The following is a 23,671-nucleotide window of genomic DNA, read 5'->3' on the forward strand; positions in this document are numbered from 1 at the left end:
CATTGGCCCCCTCCAGCCCGCATCCTCCCCCCTCCAGCCCGCATCGTCCCCCCTCCTCCCGGCCTTCACCACCCCGGAGTGTCCCCCCCACTCTCCCGGTTTGTCTGTCGTCGTTAGGTAATGGAGTCGAGTCTCATTTTGCCTCGTTTCACTGATCGAGTCAGCCGTGAATTCTGATCCGCCGCTCTCCTGTCCAGCGAGGGAATAAAAGCGAGCGCGTTACGGGATTGACGGCTGGAGAGAATCGGCGCGTCTGCTGATCTGTCAGTTTCTGAGGCTCAGGTTGCTGCGAGAGAGATTGAGTGCTCTGATACCGCCAGGGAGAGGGGGTCCCTCTTTGGGGAGAATCGGAGGCTCTAAAGACAGATCCGTTTCCCCCCCAGCCTGGGAGAAAGCCGCCCTGCGCTCCCACCCGCACGGGAGTGCCCGGGATAGGGTTACAGCCGGAACTCTTCAATCGCTATTAACATTCCTCGCGGCCTTTGTATATTTAACAGATGTTTTCTTTGCAAGATAGTCGAAATGTAGAAATGACTTTAATTGCGCGGGCAGAGTCACTTTTATGGAAACCAAACAGTTTTCTGTTTATATGCATATATCACAGTGCCCACTGGGACGCTGGCCTTCCCCGGCCTTCGTTTGATTTGTTTTCTTACTGCAGCCTTTCATATTTCATATTTTTATGATGGTTTAAATCACAACAAAAAGGGAACGTTAGGAGCCAGCGACAGAAAGCTTTTAAAAGTCTGTGGCCTTTTTTCCTCCCGACTGGGAAGATAACGCTCGTTAATCTGTGGCGGGGGCAGGAGGAAGGCTTTCCAGTCCAGTTACAGTTTGGAGTAGATGCTTGAGTAGTTAATTCCGTTCATTTTGGAAACTTGGCGGACCCCACGTGGCTATGCCTTACATAATTTCTCAGGGTTGCTGCCTTTTCTTCCGTGGTATTTCGGGGTTCCTGGGTTTGGGGCCGTTTGTACAACCACATTTGCTGCTGCTGCTTCTTTTTTAAAAAATATATTTTTATTGATTTCTGAGATGAAGGAGAGGGAGAGAGAGATAGAAACGTCAGTGATGAGAAAGAATCATGGACCGGCTGCCTCCTGCACGCCCCACACTAGGGATCGAGCCTGCAACCCGGGCACGTGCCCTGACCGGGAATGGAACCGTGACCTCCTGATTCATAGGTTGACTCTCAACCACTGAGCCAAACCGGCCGGGGTCACACAGTTACTTCTTCTTTTGCTCATTTGCTCAAGGGCCCCGTCCCGCAGGCTTCCTGGGGGCTGAACGCTCAGCTTCTACCGTTTTCGTCTTCCTGGGAGTCAGCATGTCTGACGCTCCGTGATGAGTAACCGCACTGCTTCCCCTTTCAGCTGAGCTTCCAGCACAAGATCGGGATCCTGTACTGCAGGGCCGGCCAGGGCACGGAGGAGGAGATGTACAACAACGAGACGGCCGGCCCGGCCTTCGAGGAATTCCTCGACCTGCTGGGCCAGCGCGTGCGGCTCAAAGGGTTCAGCAAGTACCGGGCTCAGCTGGACAATAAAAGTAAGCTTCGTGACGGCGTGTGTCTCATTCTCCCAGGGGGGCCGCCCCGGAAACCTACGCCAGCGGTCACGTGCCCTCCGGCCTGAACCCCAGGAGCTGCCGGGCCAGCTGGTTTGGGGTCAAGTGTAGATTTCCTCCGACGTGCGTGGGACGCACCTTTCTCCGGGTGTATGTTTCTCACGCGCTCGGGGGCCAGCTCTTCCTCTGTCACGCCAGCAGGGAGAACCTTTTCCTATTTTCTTCTTCCTTTTAACCGACTCCCTGCTCTGGCTCACCAAGGATGAGCGCTCCGCTCGTTTCTGACAGTCGACATATGAACACGGTCCCGTTGTGGTTTCACGATGTTAACTCGGGAGTCAGAGCTGCCATGGAAAAGCCGATGATCCTGTTCAGGGACCTTCATCAGGCGCCTCGGGTGCCGGGTGGACGGGCCGATTGAAAACTCGGGTTTCTGTCCACTAATGTGCGATTTGTCTCGAATCCTCAGTTAGATCAGCGGTTCTCAACCTGTGGGTCGCAACCCCTTCGGGGGTCGAACGACCCTTTCACAGGGGTCGCCTAAGACCATCGGAAAACACATCTATAATTACATATTGTTTTTGTGATTAATCACTATGCTTTAATGATGTTCAATTTGTAACAATGGAAATACATCCTGCATATCAGATATTTACATGATGATTCATAACAGTAGCAACATTACAGTGATGAAGTAGCAACGAAAATAATTTGATGGTTGGGGGTCACCACAACATGAGGAACTGTATTAAAGGGTCGCGGCATGAGGAAGGTTGAGAACCACTGAGTTAGGTCATCCGATGTAGAATATTCTAGATATTCCAGCCTCGTGCTTGTGCTGCTGTTGGGTTGCTGTGCAGCTACCATACCAGGCAGAGGAATTGGGTATATTCTGGAAAATTCTGCTTCTTACCAAGCAGTGGATTGCTTGTCCTTTTCATGAGAGAGGAGCAAGTAGAGTCTGAAGGGCAGGGTCTGGGAAGGCGGCCAGCCCGCTCCCTAGGGATGAGTGGGGGCGGCAGCGTGCAGCAAGCTGGCACTGGGACTCAGGTGGCCTGTGGCCTCTAGCTCCCTGCCCCCAGCATCCATTCACCGGGACTCGCCTACTTCAGGGTGGTGCCAGGTCTTAGTACCCGTCACCAGGTCTGGGTTTGAAGGTCACGGAGAGGACAGATCACAGGACCTGGAGCCGTGTTAGCTCACGTGTGGGCCCCTGTGTGACCTCCCCACTCGCCGGAGTAGGAGTTGGGCTGTTATGTTGAATGCATGTTGCTTGCGCCTCAGATACATAAAGATAAGGAAATCATTTAGACCCCCACTGTGCATATCCACGTTTTAATGAAGTTCAGTGAGGCCTTTTCTGATTTTCTTTCTTTCTTTCTTGGCAAACTCCTCTTACCCACAAACCACCACCCACGCCTTGAGGCGCTGGCCTGCCGCCTTGAGATGTCCTTGGTTTTCCCGGGTTCTAGCTAAGAATTGGCTGGAAACACGCACACGCTCACAGGATGGGCAAGAATGACTGCTCCTCGGGGCAGAAGCACCTCACCCCTGCAGGGGGGTCCCCTGAGTCAGGTGGCGAGAGTGCAGACGGGGAGCCGAGGGCTCAGAGGCACGTGGTGAGAGCAGGGGGGGCTGCAGACCTGGTGGGAGAGCAGCAGACACAGGAGGTGCGAGAGGGCGGGGGACCATCAAGACGCCGTTGGGCGTAGTTGAGTGGTTTGTTTCTCCAGTGGAATCGCCTTCTGTCAGCATGACGTCCGCAGTGTCCGAGCGCTCACTTTCCAGTTGCCTGACTTGTTTCTGTAATTGTCTGTCTCTAGCCGACTCTACGGGGACGCACTCCCTCTACACCACGTACAAAGACTACGAGCTCATGTTCCACGTGTCCACCATGCTGCCGCACATGCCCAAGAACAGACAGCAGGTACGTGCCCCCTTCGCCGCTCACACCGCAGCCAGCCCAGCCCAGGGGGGCGGTTCACGCCGTGGAATCTGCAGAGAATTATTGGGTTTTTCTTGAAAGGCATTCAGAATCGTTGACTCTTGAATCATTTGGGCTTTAAAGGGATTATTATCGCAGATGTTTTGTTTGTTTTTAATATATTTTTGTTGATTTCAGAGAGGAAGGGAGAGGGAGAGAGAGAGAATCATCAGTGATGAGAGAGGATCATGGATCGGCTGCCTCCTGCACGCCCCACACTGGGGATCGAGCCTGTAACTCGGGCCTGTGCCCTGACCGGGAATCGCACCATGGCCTCCTGGTTCATAGGTCGACGCTCAACCACTGAGCCACACCAGCCGGGCTAGGTGGTTTATTTGCATAAAGAGGATTCGCTGGATGGGAAGACGCTGACTCAGATCAGCGCACTGTCCCAGATGCCGCTGAATCACTTAGTGATAAACAGGGTGAGTGGTCGCTCCGATGGGGCTTCCTCAGGCCACGGCCATCAGTCCACACGTCAGTGCCTCATGCAGGGAGCCAGTGCCTTTGAGCCCGGCCGGCCGCGTTCAGCCACCGAACCCTCCAGCTCTCTACTTGCTGGGGTCCTCGGGCTCTAAACTGGATCAGCCCATCACTCTCATTGGGCCGCCTCTGCGTGTGAAGTCTGCTTGGCTTGACTGTTCCCGGAACTCATCCCCGGCCCCCCGCCCCCTGTGCCCGGTGTTGTACAGCCATTCACACCTGCGGTTTATGAGTTCCCGGGACCTGCCCCTCTTTTTTCCTTTTTTTTCGGTGAAACTATCCTTAAAAAGTCCTACACATAGAAAATGTGTATAGAGGGATGGGGGATGGGAGATGGTGGGGTGGATGGGTGTTTTAAACTTCCCAGACTGGAGATTTAAAATAAATAAATAGAATAAAAATAGATGTATGTATCCCTGTGTGTTAGACAATACATTACCAATTCCATAGCCTAAAGAGCTGTTTGGTTACCTTTTTTTAAAACTTGAGTGAGAATCTGTGACACGGGATAACTTATGCTGATGAACTAGAGGTAGGAAACTGTCAAAACTGCTTTGTTTTTTTCATTGCTCTTCCCGCACATGGAATATGTATGATCCTGTATGTGGATCCCTGGACATCTATAGTAGTCCCCCCTTATCCGAGGGGGGTACATTCCAAGACCCCCAGTGGATGCCTGAAACCACAGATAGTACCAAACCCTATGTATGCTACTTTTTTTCCCTCCACATACATACCTATGATAAAGCTTAAGTTATAAATTCAGGGCAGTAAGAGACGAACAACAATGCCTAGTAATGAAATAGCCCGGTTATAACCATCCGCTGTGATGGAAGGTATGTGACTATGGCCCCTCAGAGCTGTGCTGTATGCATCGCGTGCAGATGCCGGACAAAGACACGATTTACATCTCGGGGGACAGAACGGGACAGCGGGAGATTTCATCACGCTACCCAGAACAGGGCGCATTGATAACTTATGAATTGTTTATTTCTGGAATTTTCCATTTAGTATTTTCAGACTGTGGTTGACTGCGGGTGACGGAAGCCATGGAAAGCAGACTTTGGATCAGGGGGACCACTGTGTACTCTACACCCCGGGGGCAAACCCGCATAAGGCGGAGGGCATGAGCGAGGCGTGGGCGGTGGCGAGAGCTGGTGATTATTAGGGGATGAGGACATGGTCTGGGTTTCCAGCCCTGGAGTGCTGGGTTGGGAAGGATTGGAGGGTAGCCCCAGGCTCGGAGGGGAAGAAGGCTGTGTCTCTGAGATCCCCCCCACCCCCGGGTTTGGAATCGCAGTGTGGGGCCTGTGAGCCTGTGTGGACGAGATGGTACATAGCCCCTTAGCGTCAGGATTCTGTGACTTTCGGTTCCTCTTTGTGGCTTCCTTCTCCGCTAAGAAAAGGCTCCTGCAGAAGAATGGAGTTGTTAAGAGCAAGAACTCCGGAGCCAGACTTCCTGGGTAGGAGTTCAGGCTACTAGCTCATGACCTTGGGCCAGCTTTTCCAGGCTTTTGTTTCCTCCCCACCCTCTCTCCCCCAAGACAGATGTTTATCTCTTTTTATGTTTTGTTAATCCTTACCCTGAGGATATCTTTCCATTGGTTTTTAGTGAGAGTGGAAGAGAGAGGGAAAGACAGAGACCCATGGATGGGAGAGAAACACAGTGATTGGTTGCCTTCTGCATGAGCCCCTACCAGGGCCCCTGCTGGGGAGGAGCCTGCAACCGAGGTTCATGCCCTTGACCAGAATCGAACCTGGGACCCTTTAGTCCACAGGCCGATGCTCTGTCCACTGAGCCAAACCGGCTGGGGCTCTTTTTTTCACTGAAGGGTCCCTAAGCACCTAGAATGGTACCCAAACCATTGTAAGGGGTCTCTAGACATCTGTTCATCATGAAACCTTCCTCAGTGATAATTAGAATTAGGTGAGTTAATACATATAAGCACGTGAAGTGTGCCTGGTGCAGTGTGCTCGGCAAGTTGTAGTAGTAACTTATTTTATAATAGACTAGATACAAGGCCTGGTATTTAAATGACTTAATTTGCATTTTATTTTCCTGTTCCCAACCCCAACGATGTTATGAAAAACCAAGGCCTGAATAGTTAAGAAAGTAAGGGGCTCTTTTATTAATAATTTTGTAAAATTACTTTTGCTTTGACATTGAATATTTTGACAATCATGAATCGTCATCAGAATATTCTGGCCCAGCCGGGTGTGGCTCAGCGGTTGAGCGTCAACCCAGGAACCAAGAGGTCGCTGGTTCAGTTCCCAGTCAGGGCATATACCCAGGTTTCGGGCTCGATCCCCAGTGAGCGCATGCAGGAGGCAGCCGATTGATGATTCTCTCTCATTGTTAATGTTTCTCTCTCTCTCCCACTCTCCCTTCCTCTCTGACATCAATAAAAACATATTTTTTTTAAAAAAAGAATATCCTGTTCGTAGGTAAATGATGCCATGTCCAATCATGGAACACGTGCTTCCCTAATTTATCAAGGATTCTGCTGACTCTTCCCATATCCCTCACCCACCCCTCCCGTGCCCACACATTGCGTGAATCCCAAGGGCATCCGTGTCTGAAATGAGCAGCTGGGCTGGTGCCTGCATTTGGAGGCCCCCGGACTTGGCCCGGTCAACTGGCCTCCACATGAGCTGTGCCCGTGACTCCGGTCTCATTAGCACCATGGCATCTGTGACTGCGTAACTGGTCCAGACTCGTCCACATCAGACAGAATTCCCTATGTTTGTTCTTGTAATAAACCAAGCTGAGAGCTGCTTCTGAGACGCAGTAAAAGTCTTTAGAGAACTCACCACAGCAAACGAGGTCAGTGTTTGGAATGTCTGACGCCCACGAAGAAAAGCTGGCCAGGCCGGGGCGTGCTAAGGGGCCCTCCTTGGGGCGCTGCCCTCCTCCTGGGTCCTGGGGTCTCGGGGCCTGGTTGGCGGTCAGGCCCTTTCACAGGCCCTTCTCCCCGGGGTGTTTCCCTTCTGCTGGTCCCGCGGACAGATCTCAGCGGAGCAGTCAGGGTGTCATCCGTGGAAAGAGCCCCACAAATTGGCTCTAAGCTTCACTTCGGCAGGGAAACCTCTCCCTCAAACTAAGTGTCTAAAACGGATGCAGGACGCGTGGGGCCTGGCACGGGTAACCTCTTTTAAAAAATCTTTTAAAATATGTTTTTATTGATTTTTAGAGAGAGGAAGGGAGAGGGGTAGAGGGATGGAAACATCCATGATGATGAGAGAATCATCGATCGGCTGCCTCCTGCACACTCCACACTGGGGATGGAGCCCGAAACCCAGGCATGTGCCCTGACCCGGAATCGAACCCTAACCTCTCAGTTCCTGGGTCGACACTCAACCACTGAGCCACACCGGCCGGGCCTGAGTGGTTCTCTTGGCACTGAAGAGCGTCACGTAGAGAAGGGAGACGTTAGCCCTAGTGGGTGTCACTTCCTGTTCCTGACTCCCGAGCAAACAGTGCCTGGCGCTCAGGGCCTGCCCCCCGGGTTTGCTGGGCCGCGTTTGTTTATGGGGGACACACCTTTCCCCTTCCCCTTCCAGACTCTGATTATCCGGAATATCACTGATCAGTTAAAAAAACCAGCACCGATCACAAGGGAAGCCATTTACCTTTTGTAAGAAGTCCAAGAAATTCCTTCTCCAGTGTCTGATAAGGTCTAGCCAGTAGCGAGGAATGTTTTGCTTAACTTTCCAGATGTTATATTGCTTGAGTCTCTAATCAAATTCAAGCTTCCTGTTAATGGACAGGGAGTTAATTTTTCTGACTTTATTCTCCTACAAAGAGTTTTAGATTTTATTCTTCCTAATGACTCTCCTTGACTCCCCCCCACATACCCCCACCCCTGCCCCCCATACACACACACTTGACTTTTTCTACAAAGTGCATTTTGTGACCATGGTTAAAAACTGACTTGACTTTTAAAAACATGTTGGGCCCACTTTACAAAGCCAAAGAATGTGCTTAGAAAGGGACAGGGCCATTTGACTATTGTTAAGGTAACTAGCCTTAAAGTTTCCCTTAGCCTCTGCTTTATTTTTTTTTTAAATATATGTTTATTGATTTCCGAGAGGAAGGGAGAGAGAGAGAAACATCAATGATGAGAGAGCATCATGGATCGGCTGCCTCCTGCACACCCCACACTGGGGACCAAGCCTGCAACCTGGGCATGTGCCCTTGGCAGGATTTGAACCCGGGACCCTTCAGTCTGCACAGGCCGACGCTCTATCCACTGAGCCAAACCGGCCAGGGCTCAGCTTTTCTATGGAAGTTTGTTTTAGGTACCTACCTTTTGCTTCCATTTTCTTCTCTCTGCGCGAACTGTTTTTTGTGGTTACCGTCTGTGCCCACTGTCGTATGGCTAGAGGGCGGCACAGTGGCCATGACCCAGTTTGTCACTGACTTTTTACCTGCATCCGAAGTGACGCATTTTCCTTCAGTATCTAGCCAACATTTAAAAAAAAAAAATACAGGTGACTCGTTGGGTTTGTATGAATATAGGTTCATATATGTCTCGACACTTCACTGACGGTGAGATGGCTTTCATGGGTTTGTAACTTCACCGCGGGGACTTCAATCGGAATTTTCCCAGGTGTGACTCAGCCTGGCGAAGGGGAACACCTCCTCCCACCGTCCCAGGCCTCCATTGTGTGAAATCTCAAGTCAGGGGCCCGGCGGTGAGAGCTTTGTGTGTCTGGGTTTAAAGGTTTTACAAGTTGAACTGAGTGCTCTTCACAGTGAGTGATGTCTGCTCTGTGGGTGCCAAAGAAATAAATGGAAGAGTAAGCTCGGTGCTTTGTTTTTGCTAATAAAGAGCTTTACTACCTGAGATCCTCCGGGCCCCGAGCTGACATCATCACCTTGGGAAGGCTCACTGGGTCTGTTAAAACTGCAGATCACACCCGGTGAGCACACAGTCAGGGGCGCTCCTTGCCTGAACTATCGAGGTCCCGTGCATGGCTCTGTGAGCGAGGTGGTCACAGTGTCACAGCCCAGTGTTAGGGCCGTGCTTATGTATTTTTTTAAATATATATTTTTTATTGATTTTAGAGTGGATGGGAGAGGGGGAGAGAGAGAGAGAAACATCAGTGATGAGAGAGAATCATGAATCGGCTGCTTCCTGCACGCCCCCTACTGGGGATCGAGCCCACAACTCGGGCATGTGCCCCGACTGAGTATCGAACCGTGACCTCCTGGTTCATAGGTTGATGCTCAACCACTGACACACACCAGCCGGGCTAGTCCTCTCCTTTGTGCATTCATTTAGCAATGTGCAGTGGGAGTCTGCTGGGACTGGGCAGGCCATTAGGAACGGGGAAATCGGAAGGCCCTGAGACGCCCCCCGGCCTCACGGGATCCTTACCTGATGTAGAAGTCCGCCAGCTCCTAGTGTGTTCTGAGACAGGCCCGGGTGTGTGCGGGGAGGCCGGCCTGGGCTTGCAGAGGCCGGTTCTTGTAGAGGAGCTGATAGCTAAGCAGAGACCTGAGCTGTCGGGGAGAAACTTGGGGTGGGAAGTAAAGGTGTTCCATGTTGAAATGTTGGCGTTCTTCCTCTCCTGCTACATCTGTACTTTTTAAGATTCCATACTATTGGGTTTCCAGCTGTTAATGTGGTGGAATTGTGTGTTTCTGAAACAGACTTAAAACACCAAATTAAAGTTGGCTACTTTGACTATATTAGCGCCACAGTAGCAGGGTGGTGCACTTCTGTTGCAGAAACTTACCTTACTGTGGGAGCAGGCGAGCGAGGCCACAGTGAGGATTCTGTCTCCTCCTCTGAATTAAAGAGCTGAACCCATGGAATTCCTTAAAGCATATTGATCTCTCACGTGTATTGTTTTAGGGTAAAAAAGATAAAAGGAGCCCGGCCGGCGTGGCTCAGCGGTTAGCGGCAACCTGTGAACTAGGAAGTCAGGGTTCGATTCCCAGTCAGAGCACATGCCCAGATTGTGAGCTCGAGCCCCAGTGTGGGGCGTGCAGGAGGCACCCGATCAATGATTCTCTCTCATTACTGATGTTTTTCTCTCTCTCCCTCTTCTTACTTCTCTGACATCAATAAAAGGTAAAAGGAGAGAGCATGCAAGCTGAAGGAGCAGGACATAGCGTGGGATTTCTTCTCCCAGGTCCTGTCCTGTGGCCCGGGCAGGAACTGGCTTCCCCAGAGGACCCTGCTTCTCAATGACTTCCCTTTGCTGAAAGACGGGCTCATTGTGCCACTGACAAAGTCTGTTTGTACAGAAAGCCTCGTGTGTAACTGCGTGTGTGTGTGTGTGTTCTCTGTCCCGCCCGCAGCTCCTGAGGAAAAGGCATATAGGAAATGACATCGTGACCATTGTCTTCCAAGAGCCCGGAGCACTTCCTTTCACTCCAAAGAGCATCCGGTCCCACTTTCAACACGTCTTCGTCATCGTCAGGGTGCACAACCCGTGCACCGAGAATGTGTGCTACAGGTGAGCTGGTTCCCCGACGGCTCCCGCCCCGGCTCACTTCCACAGCGTCTCCCCCGGATCGTTTTATTTCCCCATTACTATTTTTAACCCCATAATTATCCCTGTTGTCTAATTATATTCCCCAGTGTCTTCACGCGGGCACTTTCTTCTGTAAGAAATAATTACCTTCCCATTTTTGAAGAAAATGAAATGCCTAGCAGATCAGAATCATACATGATACATTCCCTTGATTTTTTTTTCCCCTCCTAAAAACTTCCTCCAGCACCATAACGTAACTGCTCCCAGCCTGGGGGCGGGGGGAAAAAAAAGTGACCCGGTCAGTGCTTCTTGAGGAGGAGAAATTATCACAGAGGCAAAACTCTGCTTGTCAGCCGGCTCCTGGGAACACGCGCTCCCGCAGGCTGGAACCTGGAGCTGCCCTGGCCCGGGTGACTTCCCTCAGCCGTCCACGGGTCTCAGAATTCCCAGCTGTTTCCAGCCAGGCCTGCTTTTCTTCTTACTTCCTAAGTAAGGGGCAGTTCTTTTAAAATATATATTTTTATTGATTTCAGAGAAGAAGGGGGAGAGAGAGAAACATCAATGATGAGAGAGAATCATGGATCAGCTGCCTCCTGCACGCCCCACACTGGGGATCGAGCCCGCAACCCGGGCATGTGCCCTGACCGGGAATCGAACCAGGACCTCATGGTTCATAGGGCAACACTTAACCACTGAGCCACGCCGGCCGGGCTGGGCAACTCTTTCCTAAGAAACAGCTGATCTTCCGTGGGGTTCTGGGAAAAGAGTGGGCCTTTGACCTGAGGTTGAGGTGCTTGGTATGAATTATTTATTTCTCAGAGCCTTTGCTTCCTTCTCTTAAACGTGGGATTAATCATATTTACTTCAGGACATATGTGTACCTCTGAAGGATAAAGAGCAACTGTCCGAGGCCTGGCACCCCTCAAAGGCTCTGCCCTTAATCATCTGAACACAGTTGCTGCCAGTTCACTGCTGACGGGCCAAGGCAGGACGCAGTGTGGGTGGAGCCTGGGGGGCCTGTGAAGACTCCTGAAGGCTGAGAAACCCATCTGTGCATTAGGTGTTGCCAGTTGACATCCCCAGCCCATGCCCACGCTCACAGTCAGCTTGTTAGAGCCGGCGATTCTCTGGTCCTACTGTGCGGTGTGCTAGCTCGGCATGCCCGCCACCTGCTGGTCTTCCTCCCACGGCGATTTTTATACAGATCCGAGCGAAACACCGCTGGCCTAATGCTCAGATCCACTCACTAATGCTAAAAAAAAAAGAAAAAGGAAAAGGAAGAAGTGTAGTATCTGCTCTGTATAAACTTTCTACTTGACTAGACAGTGTTGGTGCAAACATGGTAAATTGCTGATTCTTCCGCGATCTCGCCCTAAGAATGGTAATTATGAAAAATAATCTTAAGTGAACCATCCATTAGGATTGGAAACTTCAGCCGAGGGCTGTGCTGTATTTGGTTTGATTTTTATTGGCTGCCGTTTTTTAGGTCAAACAAGTCTTTTCAGTTTCTTTCTATCTTTAGTTTATTGCTTCTATCATGAGGGGGCTCATTAGCACAAAAAACCCTAAACAGACGTAATACCTATTTTTTTCCAGGATTTTTATTTTAATTAAATCACCCGGGAGGAATTTTTGGGATATAAATATAGATCTTATAAGCAGAGTGGACTGCATTATGCTTTCTGTGACAGAGGAAGGGTGTGCAAACCACTTAAATAAAAACATATCCAGCCCGGCCAGGGATGCTCAGTGGTTAAGCGTCAACCTATGAACCAGGAGGTCACAGTTCAATTCCCAGTCAGGGCACATGCCCGGGTTGGGAGCTCAATCCCCAGTGGGGGGCACGCAGGAGGCAGCTTATCCATGAGTCTCTCTTATCATGGATGTTTCTATCTCTCTCCCTTCCTCTCGGACATCAATAAAAATATATATATTAAAAAAAACTTATCCAGAAATGAGGAAGACAGGAAGCTACAAATAGCTGGCTCAGCTGAAAGGGTGTCTGTGCCAGGTTCCTGAAGGGAGGGGTTTCGGCATCACCGCTCATCTTGCTTCTCTTTCCTCCCCAGCGTTGGCGTTTCTAGATCAAAAGACGTGCCCCCGTTCGGCCCCCCCATCCCCAAAGGCGTCACTTTCCCCAAGTCCGCCGTGTTCCGGGACTTCCTTTTAGCCAAAGTCATCAACGCGGAGAACGCGGCCCACAAATCGGAGAAGTTCCGCGCCATGGCCACCCGGACGCGGCAGGAGTACCTGAAGGACCTGGCGGAGAACTTCGTCACCACGGCCACCGTGGACACCTCGGCCAAGTTCAGCTTCATCACGCTGGGTGCCAAGAAGAAGGAGAAGGTCAAGCCGCGGAAGGACGCCCACCTGTTCAGCGTGGGGGCCATCATGTGGCACGTGGTGGCCCGGGACTTCGGCCAGGCCGCCGACATCGAGTGTCTGCTGGGCATCTCCAACGAGTTCGTCATGCTGATCGAGAAGGAGTCCAAGAACGTGGTCTTCAACTGCTCCTGCCGGGACGTCATCGGCTGGACGTCGGGGCTCACGAGCATCAAGGTGTTTTACGAGAGAGGCGAGTGCATCCTTCTCTCCTCGGTGGACGGCTGCCCCGAGGACATTCGGGAAATGGTCCAGCGCCTGGGGGTAAGTGCCCCCGGGTTCCGCATTCCCTACGTCCGGAGGCCTTCAGTCCCGATTCCTATTGGCTTCCACTGTGCACAGTCCACTGTGGTTATGGCATCTAGAGAATGAATGGTACCCAGGGAATGAATGGCGCCCAGGGAATGAATGGCGCCCAGGGAATGAATGGCTATGTGATGAAGGAGTCCATGTCAGGATGTGAGGGACTCCAGATCAATGGGGAACAGGATCCTTCCGCCTTTGCGAATGTTGAGAAGCAAGAAATAGCAGATGAACAAAGGTCGGAGGTGACAGGTGGGGCGTGGCAGGTGGCAGGTGCAGGAGGAGACAGCAGCAGACAGAGTGGGGACCCCGAAGAAGCTTGCCCTTCGCCTCCGTCCTCAGGAGGAGGTTAGATTTGAACTAGAAGTTGCGTTCCTATTGGCAAGAAGTCAGGGCCTGCCATTCTCAGGAAGGCCTTTGGGGGTGGCCCTGGCCAGTCCTTGGTGCTGTAGTGCACGGAGTGGGGTGCAACCCTTCTTTCATTTCCTTTCTGTGATGCTGCTGCATACTCTCGGGGTGTCAGAGCCCGAGAGCTGCGGCCTGGGGTTGCCCCTGGCCTCCAAGAGATGGCCCGCTGGAGGAGCGCCACCTCACACCGCCCTGGTGGCAGGTGCCGAGAGCCTGGCTGGCCGGGCACATGAGAGCTGAGGCCTCAGCGCCCAGGCGAGCGAGGGCATCCGTCCACAGGGGAGGGTCCTCGGGCAGGAACAGGTGTCCCCAGGCTGGTGCAGAGCCAGCACCCCCTGCTTCCCTGGCATCTGCCGCTGCTGCTGCCCATCCGGGGGCGCGTCGCTCAGCGTTAGCTTGGAAGTGCTCTGGGCCATTTTGAAGTTGAATGAAGTTGTCTGACAGGCTTTAGTGTTTGACGGGTGAAACGTGTAATCGTTTCGGCCGGCCGGTATGGCTCAGTGGTTGAGCGTTGACCCATGAACCAGGAGGTCACTGGTTCAATTTCTAGTCAGGGCATATGCCAGTGTGGGGCGTGCAAGAGACAGCCGATCGATGATTCTCTCTCCTCATTGATGTTTCTATCTCTCCCTCTCCCTTCCTCTCTGATTCAATAAAAATATATTTAAAAAAGAGTCCTTTTTGCACCAGGACAGTCCATCTGGAGCAATGCAGTTCCTATGCTTAAGAGCCAAATCAGGTGACACAAAAAAGGAGGGGGGATCATCAGAGACCGTCTAAGGTCACAAGCCCTAAGGTCAGGGCTTCTGAGAAAAGGCAGGACACCTGTGACAAGGTGGATTTGCCTTTGAAGAATGAAACCATTGCCCTAGCCGGTGTGGCTCAGTGGATAGAGTGTCAGCCTGCGGACCAAAGGGCCCCGGGTTCGATTCCGGTCAAGGGCACGTACCTTGGTTGCAGGCTCCTCGGGCCCTGGCCCTGGTTGGAGGCAACCAGTCGATGTGTTTCTCTCACCTCGATGTCTCTCTCTGTCTTTCCCTCTCTCTCCCACTCTCCCTAAAAATCAATGGAAAAATATCCTTGGGTGAGGATTAACCAAAACAAAAAAGAAGAATGAAACCATTGCGTAACTCTTGTTATTTTTTTGCGCCTGATGCCCATATGGTTAATGATGCTGAACTTGGATTGAGATGTGTCCCTGTCACGTGGACAGTTCGAGGGCAGGGCTGTGAGGCTGAGGAGGAGCGGGCACGAGGCCTGTGTGTGCACCTCTGACACGGGGACCCCACAGCCGCGTCTCTGACCGTCTCCTATCCCCTCAGATAGTGACCAGAGGCTGCGAGACCGTGGAAATGACCCTGAGGAGGAACGGGCTGGGCCAGCTCGGCTTCCACGTGAACTTCGAAGGCATCGTCGCGGACGTGGAGCCTTTCGGCTTTGCCTGGAAGGCGGGCCTGCGCCAGGGCAGCCGCCTGGTGGAGATCTGCAAGGTGGCCGTGGCCACGCTGACCCACGAGCAGATGATCGACCTGCTGCGCACGTCCATGACCGTGAAGGTGGTCATCATCCAGCCGCACGGCGATGGCTCGCCCCGGAGGTAAGCCCGGCGGGGCCGCTGCTCCTGCGGGTCCTGGGAAAACGCGGGCGCAGGGCTCCCCCACCACGTCTCCTGGCTGTCAGCCATCAGAGCAATTTAAAAAGGGCTCTGACAGCTCTCAGTGTAAAGTACACGATAAAGCGTCATTTTCTAAGCAATTTAACGGGACAGTGACCACGTACAAGCTGAGCTATCGCCGCACGCTGAGCTGCAGAGCGGCCCTGGCTCACCTGGACGTGAGGCTGTGTCACTGCTCAGCCTTCGCGAATGCAGTGTTTGTGCGCTTCCCTTCCCTAACACGGAGCCATGACTGTGTGTTTTCCTTTGTTTTAATATATTTTTATTGATTTTAGAGAGGAAAGGAGAGGGAGAGAGAGATAGAAACATCCATGATGAGAGAGAATCATGGATCAGCTGCCTCCCGCACGCCCCACAGTGGGGATCAAGCCCACAATCCGGGCATGTGCCCTGACCGGGAATCAAACCCTGACCTCCTGGTTCATAGGTGGACACTCAACCACTGAGCCACACCGGCCGGGCAAGGAATGCTATTTAAGGACAAGCTGCCTCTGGCTCTGGTAGGCTTTCTGCCGTGTCTGGTGGTGCCCGGGTCACATTCCCGCTCCGTCCCAGAAGTCCCTGCTCTGGTGGTGAGAGAGAAAGTGGGCTCAGGGATCCGGGCCTGCGCTGTGTGACCCTGGGTGTGAGGCACAGCCTCTCTGGGCCTCGTTCAGTGCCTGGAAGATGGGAGCACCTCCGGGCCTCACCAGCACCCGAGTCTTGTTGAGATCACTAAGATTCTTTCTCCCTGGATTTCTCCTGCTCTAAAGAAATGCTGATCACTCAGCGATCACGAGATGCCACTGCCACTTGTTAAACTTCTATCTGTGGCGCCAGGACTTTGCTTATGGTTTCTCCAGCCCCTGCCGTCCACCCGAGAAGCTAGCACTGTCCCCAACACTCTCCGTGATGCCGTGTCCCTTGTCTGTGTCGCCCACAGCAGTAGCCACGGGCCTCACGTGACTGTTGCACATTTGAAATGTGGCCGGTGTGATGGAGGAGATGACTTTTTCATTGTAATTACTTAAGATTTAATGACCCATGTGGGGAGGAACAGATTTCCCTCTACCCTCAAGGTTCTTCTGGCTGGTCTGATACTCAGACAGACACGAGACAGATGAGCAAGAGAAAATGACTAGATTTAATACACGAATGTGTGGGAACCCCGCGTGCGTGAACGAGTCAGAGAGAGAAGGGGCTTTGAGGTGTGGGAGACATGCTGAGCTGGGGACCAGGTAGTGGCCCTGGGGGTGCAAAGGCCATTGCAGGGTGATACGGACTGGCGTTCAGCTCTGGCCAGTTTTGCTCAGTGGATAGAGCATCAACCTGCAGACCGAAGGGTCCCAGGTTCGATTCCTATCAAGGGCACATTCCCGGGAAGCCAAGATAGTGTATAAGTGAAAGTCTTTTAAAATCAAGTTTAAGCCAGTTATTAGGACATTTTTCCAGACAGTAAGATTTCTTTCTTCCTTTGGTAGAGTTCAAGATCTGTAAATTTTATGGGGAAAATCAAGTCCTTTTATCTGTCCCAGAGGTCGAGTACTACCATAGCATTAGACAAAAATGTTACCCGGATCTCCCTTCAGGTTAAAAACATGTTTCTCCTATGTTGCGCCTTGGCCTACAGTAAGACTTCTTAAAGCATTCAAGAGATCCGGTTAATAAATATGTTAAAGTTATCATTGTGTTTGCTATTTAAAACATACGATTTAAAAAAGTAGAATCTCCTAAGAAGTACTGAATATCGTTAACTAAAACAAATAAACAAAAACTACCATTTACAAGTTTAGGCTGTTTTTGTTGTTGTTGTTTAAGCCAAGGACTTGTTTAACTGCCTTGGTCTGTGCATAATTAATCCTTTCTTTGTGTCAAATGCAAAGTCTCTGATTAAAGCTATTGAGGATATTTAGAGCTTTTCCTTTGTTTCCTGGTAATGTTTCTCCCTGAAGAGACAAATTTTCCTCTGGACGAATCTGGAATAAGTGTTTTCTGTATTTTAACTGTAGCCAGGATGAGAATTAGCCGTTTGCCTAGTAGTAACCCTCCCAAAGTGGCCCGCCTCGCCATCCACATTTCGGCATCTTGAAGGTTTTAAGCCCAGCCTGGACCATTTAAAATTCTTTCGATTCAGTCTTCTTGAATTTGACTTTGTAAATTTTTAAATCCACGTGTTTGTTAGTTTGGGACTCTCTCGCTCTGCCTGTGGCTGCCTGGGAGCCCGAATAAAGCACTGTTGTCAGGCAGCTTCCAGAACAGAAACAAACCATCCTGGCGAGCCGTGTGCAAGGTCATTTCAATGTCACCCGGGCCGGAGTTCAGCCTCTGCGCTGTTAGATTTTTTTTTTTTTTTTTTTAAGAAACTGTAGGGAGGGCCTTAGGGGGAAATGGGCAGCATGTGACTCATTTGAAAAATCAAAATACAGATCTTTTAAAGGAAACGTAGCTTAGCACCATCCGTCCTACAGCAACATGTACAAGCATAGGCTTCAAGCTAAAGCTACACCTTTGACTTGTGGCATGAAAACTAGCCCGTCTTTCTTTACAAATTGGCTCTTGGTGCTTGTCGGGGAGGGGCACGAGGAAAACATGCACTTACGTGTGTGTGTGTGTGTGTGTGTGTGATTTTTTAAAAGTTGTCTGTAATGTAAGAACCACAAGGATGACTAAAATGGCCCCATGAATGGATTGCAAGAGATTTCGTTCTCCATAAACACGGTGACGAGGAAGTGAAAACGCGGCAGTTCATTTCTGCCCTTCACCAGCTTCATGGTTGTCCAGAGGGCATCAGTGAGAGATGACTCGCCTGGGAGCCCATCTGCTCCTGCCGGCAGTGGGCGAGGCCTGTCACTCATAGTGCCCCCCCTTCCCACCCCACCCCCAATCCCGGCTGTCTGAGGTCAGGTGTTTGTTATGACTCAGAAGCTGCCGAATGTAATGAAGTCTCTGGCTGGGAAAGTATTCACCGTGGAGTCAAAAGCTACCCTGCATTTTGCAGGCTCCTTCTTAGGTGTGTGTGTGTGTGTGTGTGTGTGTGTGTGTGTGATTTTTAAAAAGTTGTCTGTAATGTAAGAGCCACAAGGATGACCAAAATGACCCCATGAATGGATTGCAAGAGATTTCGTTCTCCATAAACACGGTGACGAGGAAGTGAAAACGCGGCAGTTCATTTCTGCCCTTCACCAGCTTCATGGTTGTCCAGAGGGCATCAGTGAGAGATGACTCGCCTGGGAGCCCATCTGCTCCTGCCGGCAGTGGGCGAGGCCTGTCACTCATAGTGCCCCCCCTTCCCACCCCACCCCCAATCCCGGCTGTCTGAGGTCAGGTGTTTGTTATGACTCAGAAGCTGCCGAATGTAATGAAGTCTCTGGCTGGGAAAGTATTCACCGTGGAGTCAAAAGCTACCCTGCATTTTGCAGGCTCCTTCTTAGGCCTCGGGGTGATGATCCTTCAGCGCGCCCCTCCTCGGTCCCCCCCCTCAGCTTGAGCTCCAGGGAACCCCGGGCAGGGAGGGTCTCCTTCGGGGGAGCTTATTAAGTGATTTCCTGCTGGGATTGGATCTGAGTGGATTCACACAGATTGGGAATGAGTGGCAGGAAGCGGTTTGGGAATAGCGCTCTTCACATGGACGCGACATTAAAGGGAGGAGGCGCCCCCCCCCAGCAGGCAGTGTCTGGGCCAAGGTGAAGAGTTGCCGAAGCCGCTTCATTAACCTTGGCTTTGGGACGGCTGGTGGGGCCCCGCCCCCGGCCTGCCCAGGGGACTGACATTCTGCCAGTGTCATCTCCAGGAAAGCAAATCCACTCAAAAAGGAGGATAGAAAGGAAGTAACAGCTCATCAGAATCACGCATGAGTTGCTATGCAAGGCGAGTGATTTAGTCACTATGTCCAATAAAAATGGAAATGGAGTTCCTTGCTGGGGTGCATCTGTTTTGTGTGATTTCTCCTCCTCTGTTGACATGACATATTTTTCTATATAATGCAAAACAGTGGAAATTATCTCATGTTGTCCTGCATCCAAATTGTGGTTCTCTCATCATTCTGTGAGAGTGGAGCTTTCTGTACTTGTCGGCTCTTTTGCTGCCTGTGGCCTGGCCATTCAACTCCCTCAAGTGCACAGGGGAGGGTGGGAATCGAAGCAGGAAGGGGAGCTCACTTCTGTTAGATAAGCAGTGAGTGTGTGTGTGTGTGTGTGTGCGCGCACGCACGCGTGCGCACGCAAATGGTAAGTGGAAATCTGGACTAGAGTGAGGGTTTTTTTTATTATTACTACTTTTTAAAATATATTTTTATTAAATTCAGAGAGGAAGGGAGAGATAGAAACATCAATGATGAGAGAGAATCATTGATTGGCTGCCTCCTGCACGCCCCCTCCTGGGGATTGAGCCTGCAACCCAGGCATATGCCCTTGACCAAAATCGAACCCAGGACCCTTCACTCCACAGGCTGACACTCTGTCCACTGAGCCAAACCAGCTAGGGCATGATTACATTTTAATATATCTTTATTGACTTCAGAGAGGAAAGGAGAGGAAGAGAGAGATAGATACATCAATGCTGAGAGAGAATCATGGATCGGCTGCCTCCTGCACACCCCACACTGGGGATTCAGTCCACAACCCAGGCATGTACCCTGACCTGGAATCGAACCACGACCTCCTGGTTCATAGGTTGACGTTCAACCACTGGGCCATGCCAGCCGGGCTGGACTAAAGTGAGGTTTTAGATTAGAGGTCCAATTTATTCGTACGGGGAAGAAAAATTAGTTACATTTAGTGTTGTCTTATGGCCCCTGAAAAAAACAACAAACAAACAGAACTTAGGTTCTCAAAGTAACTGAACTACATTCACTCTTCTGAGTCCCTGCAAAGGAATGTATAGAATGTTCTCTCTCTGCTTGAGGTAAGCGCATTGGGTTACAGAAGGAATGTTAGCTAGCTTGCCTCACATTTACTCACTCATTCACTTGTTCACGCTTTTAAAGAGTTTGTGCCAGAAACTGCTGGGTCTGGGCTTATCCCACTAGACAGGACAGACCTAATCTTGACTCTTACGGGCTCCTGTTTGTCTCCCTAGCGTTCTCCAGTACAGGACTTCCCATTCATGTTTTCGCTGCTTAAAAATTTTTCTCCAACCGTAGCAACAACCAACTGCCCGACAGCGTGTCTCCCCTTGGGCAGAAAGCGCGCTCCGTATCTCCGTGTCCACGCTGTTTTGTAGTGGAGGATGTTGTCCTGTCACTGACCCTGGGACAAGGACGCAGGGGGTGACAGCAAAGCTCGGGCTCTCTGTTAGTTGGGCAAGTAGAACTGTCTCCAGCTTGACAGGTTCCCCACGCCGTGAGGACGGACAGCCAGCGGTGCTCTCCTGGTGGGGATGTCTTCATCATAGCTCAGGCAGCAAACGGCTGTGGAGAAGCCCCTGTGTTAACTCTGAAGGATCGCACGCAATGAAATGTTATTCCTGCTCTCGGGCTTTCTCGGGGAGAAAGGGGCATGGCTGGCTTCGTGGGGAACTTGCTGAGCCTTTGAGTCAAATGCTGTGCTGGGTACCGCCCAGTGGGTAGACCAGTCGGCCCGTGTGCTTGGTGAGGAAGGTGTCATCTGACACCTTCGGTTCAAGTCCTTATTCAAAAGGTTTATGGTCTGATGTCTCTCTTTTTTCTTAACCTCACCAGAGGAGATGGATTGATTTTTAGAGAGGGAGTGAGAGAGTGAAACATCAATGTGAGAAACATCAATCGGTTGCCTCCTGCACACGCCCCGTCCAGGGATCGAACCCACAACCTGGGTATGTGCCCTGACCAGGAATCGAACCCACAACCTTCTGTTGGATGGGACTACACTCCCACCAACTGAGCCACCGCCCAGGGCTGATGTCTCTTTTTCTATCTATAGCAGTGGTTCTCAACCTTCCTAATGCCGCGACCCTTTAATACAGTTCCTCATGTTGTGGTGACCCCCAACCATAAAATTATTTTCGTTGCTACTTCATAACTGTAATTTTGCTACTGTTTTGAATCGTAATGTAAATATCTGATATGCAGGATGTATTTTCATTGTTACAAATTGAACATAATTAAAGCATAGTGATTAATCACAAAAACAATATGTTAGTTATAAATGTGTTTTCCGATGGTCTTAGGCGACCCCTGTGAAAGGGTCGTTCGACCCCTAAAGGGGTTGCGACCCACAGGTTGAGAACCGCTGGTCTATAGTCTCGCTGTCTTTCTATGTCTGTGAATCAAGGGCATTTGTAGGGAAGTGAGTTAATCTTTCATTTAGTGCCTCCCTCCAGTGCAACACCGCCCCAGTCTTCCCGGGAAGCCGCCCTGTGTGGTATCTCTCCCCCTTCGCAGGCTTTTGATTTTTTTATGCATCAGGAAGAAAGAGTTGGAGAGTCTAGTGACTGAGCTTCAATTCCCCCTGTCACCTTGTTGGATGACTTGGGAAGAGTCATTTAGCTATTAGCAGGCTATTAGCATAACAGATGTAAAGAACGTTTAAAATATCAGCCATTGCCTTAACCCCCAGGGGTAGGAGGGATTCTTTCGCAAAGTGAATAATGGAGAAGAAGCAGGCAGTTCTTTCCAGGGATCTGTCCGCCTTTGTTTCCAAGATTTTTTTTTTTTAGCTCCTAGTGGAAAACACGGCACACGTGGGCCACATTACCTGTTCTTTGGTGGTTTTCTCTCTTTTTTAAAAACTATATTTTTATTGATTTCAGAGAGGAAGTGAGAGGGAGAGATAGAAACATCAATGATGAGAGAGAAGCACGGATCGGCTGCCTCCTGCAGGCCCCCTACTAGGGATCGAGCCCACAAACTGCGCATGTGCCCTGACCAGGAATCGAACCGTGGTTCACAAGCCGGGGCTCAACCACTGAGCCATGCTGGCTGGGCTCTTTGGTGGTTTCCTAAGGAGGTGGCCACGGGTTTTGGAAAGGGCACATAGCCAGGAGTCAGAGGCCCCAGGTCCGAGGGTGACCCTGTCTCTGATGAGCTGTGTCACCTGTCCGCCCTCTCCGAGCCTTCTCTGAGAATTGGAGCTGTAGCACCTCAGACATCTGTGGGAGTGGCAGTGCCGTGGTGTCTGTGGGACTCGGTCAAGGGCTGGACGAGGTGGGTGGCGGGTTGGAATCGGGTGGCAATGAAGAGTATTGTAGGCCTGCCCTCTGATTGCTGGGTTTTGTTCAAGAGTCTCTGCGATGCAGCCAAGTGAAGTGAAACCAGCGGGCCCCTCAGAATGCAGCAGACGCAAGTGGTAATTACGTGGTCAGGCTGTGGCCATGCGGTCCAGGCCCTGCTAATTTGTTCAAATGCCTTTTGTTTCTTTTTTTTTTTTTTAAAGAATAAGCCTTGCCTGGCCGGCGTGGCTCAGTGGTTGAGCATTGACCTGTGAACCAGGAGGTCACGGTTCAATTCCCAGTCGGGGCACATGCCCGGGTGGCGGGCTCGATCCCCAGTGTGGGGTGTGCAGGAGGCAGCTGATCCACGATTCTCTCTCATCATTGATGTTTCTGTTTCTCTCTCCCTTCCTCTCTGAAATCAATAGAAATCTATGTAAAGAAGAACTCCAAGAGGCTGTTCCATTTCTGGGCCGCACATGGCGGGTCTGGGTTGGAGCCCTGAACGCAAACTCTCCTTCATGGAGAGCAGGTGGTTGGTGTGGAGAGGCCCGCTGGGAGGGGAGAGGAAACTGCTCAGCCCGCTGGGCCCGCAGGGCCGTCCTGGGTCAGGCTCGGAGGGGGAGCCCACAGCCTCTCCTACAAGCGCTCAAGTTAGTGATGGTGAATGGAGGTTCTCCCAGGAAACGAGATGCCACCGCCCGGGAATGGGCCTCGGGGGCAGCCTGTTGCCTTCTTGCCGGCATCTCGCGCTGGTTGTCTGAGGTTCAGGGGTCCAGGTGCTGTGCTGGGTTGGCAGCGAGTGTGGGTGCTGTCAGCTGTGAGGCGGAGCGGACACCCCTGGGCGCTGGCCTTGCCAGAAGCGGCAGCAGCTGTGGCCCAAGGATGCGCGGGTGGCAGCTGCTTCCTGCGGTAGGAGGATGCTGCTGAGTACACGCGTGTCCCGGGAGTGAGTGCACGCGTGTCCCTGTCACAGGAAGCCCACAGAACTGGTTCAGAGGGACCTGCCGTATTGGGTTTTTTGTTTTTTTTTTAATATATTTCAGAGAGGAAGGGAGAGGGAGAGAGAGAGAGAGAGAGAAACATCCATGATGAGAGAGAATCATCCATCGGCTGCCTCCTGCACGCCCCTCACCGGGGGGCGAGCCTGCAGCCCAGGCATGTGCCCTGACTGGGAATCGAACTGTGACCTCCTGGCTCCTAGGTCGATACTCAACCGCTGAGCCACGCCGGACGGGCAGGCTGTCAGAGTGAAGCAGTGAATGTGAGATCCTCCGAGG

General features: G+C 51.4%; 1 protein-coding gene across 1 annotated transcript in view; it reads left to right on the forward strand.

Moving 5' to 3' along the window:
• SIPA1L2 (signal-induced proliferation-associated 1 like 2) overlaps positions 1-23,671 on the forward strand; it is a 64,656-nt gene that overhangs the window by 17,195 nt on the left and 23,790 nt on the right. Inside the window, 5 exon segments of the mRNA XM_014535922.1 lie at positions 1,374-1,548; positions 3,390-3,493; positions 10,344-10,501; positions 12,589-13,165; positions 14,935-15,209. Coding sequence (XP_014391408.1) covers positions 1,374-1,548; positions 3,390-3,493; positions 10,344-10,501; positions 12,589-13,165; positions 14,935-15,209 — 1,289 coding nt within the window.

Source organism: Myotis brandtii, unplaced genomic scaffold (assembly GCF_000412655.1).
Source record: "Myotis brandtii unplaced genomic scaffold, ASM41265v1 scaffold1026, whole genome shotgun sequence".
Taxonomy (NCBI): Eukaryota; Metazoa; Chordata; class Mammalia; order Chiroptera; family Vespertilionidae; genus Myotis; species Myotis brandtii.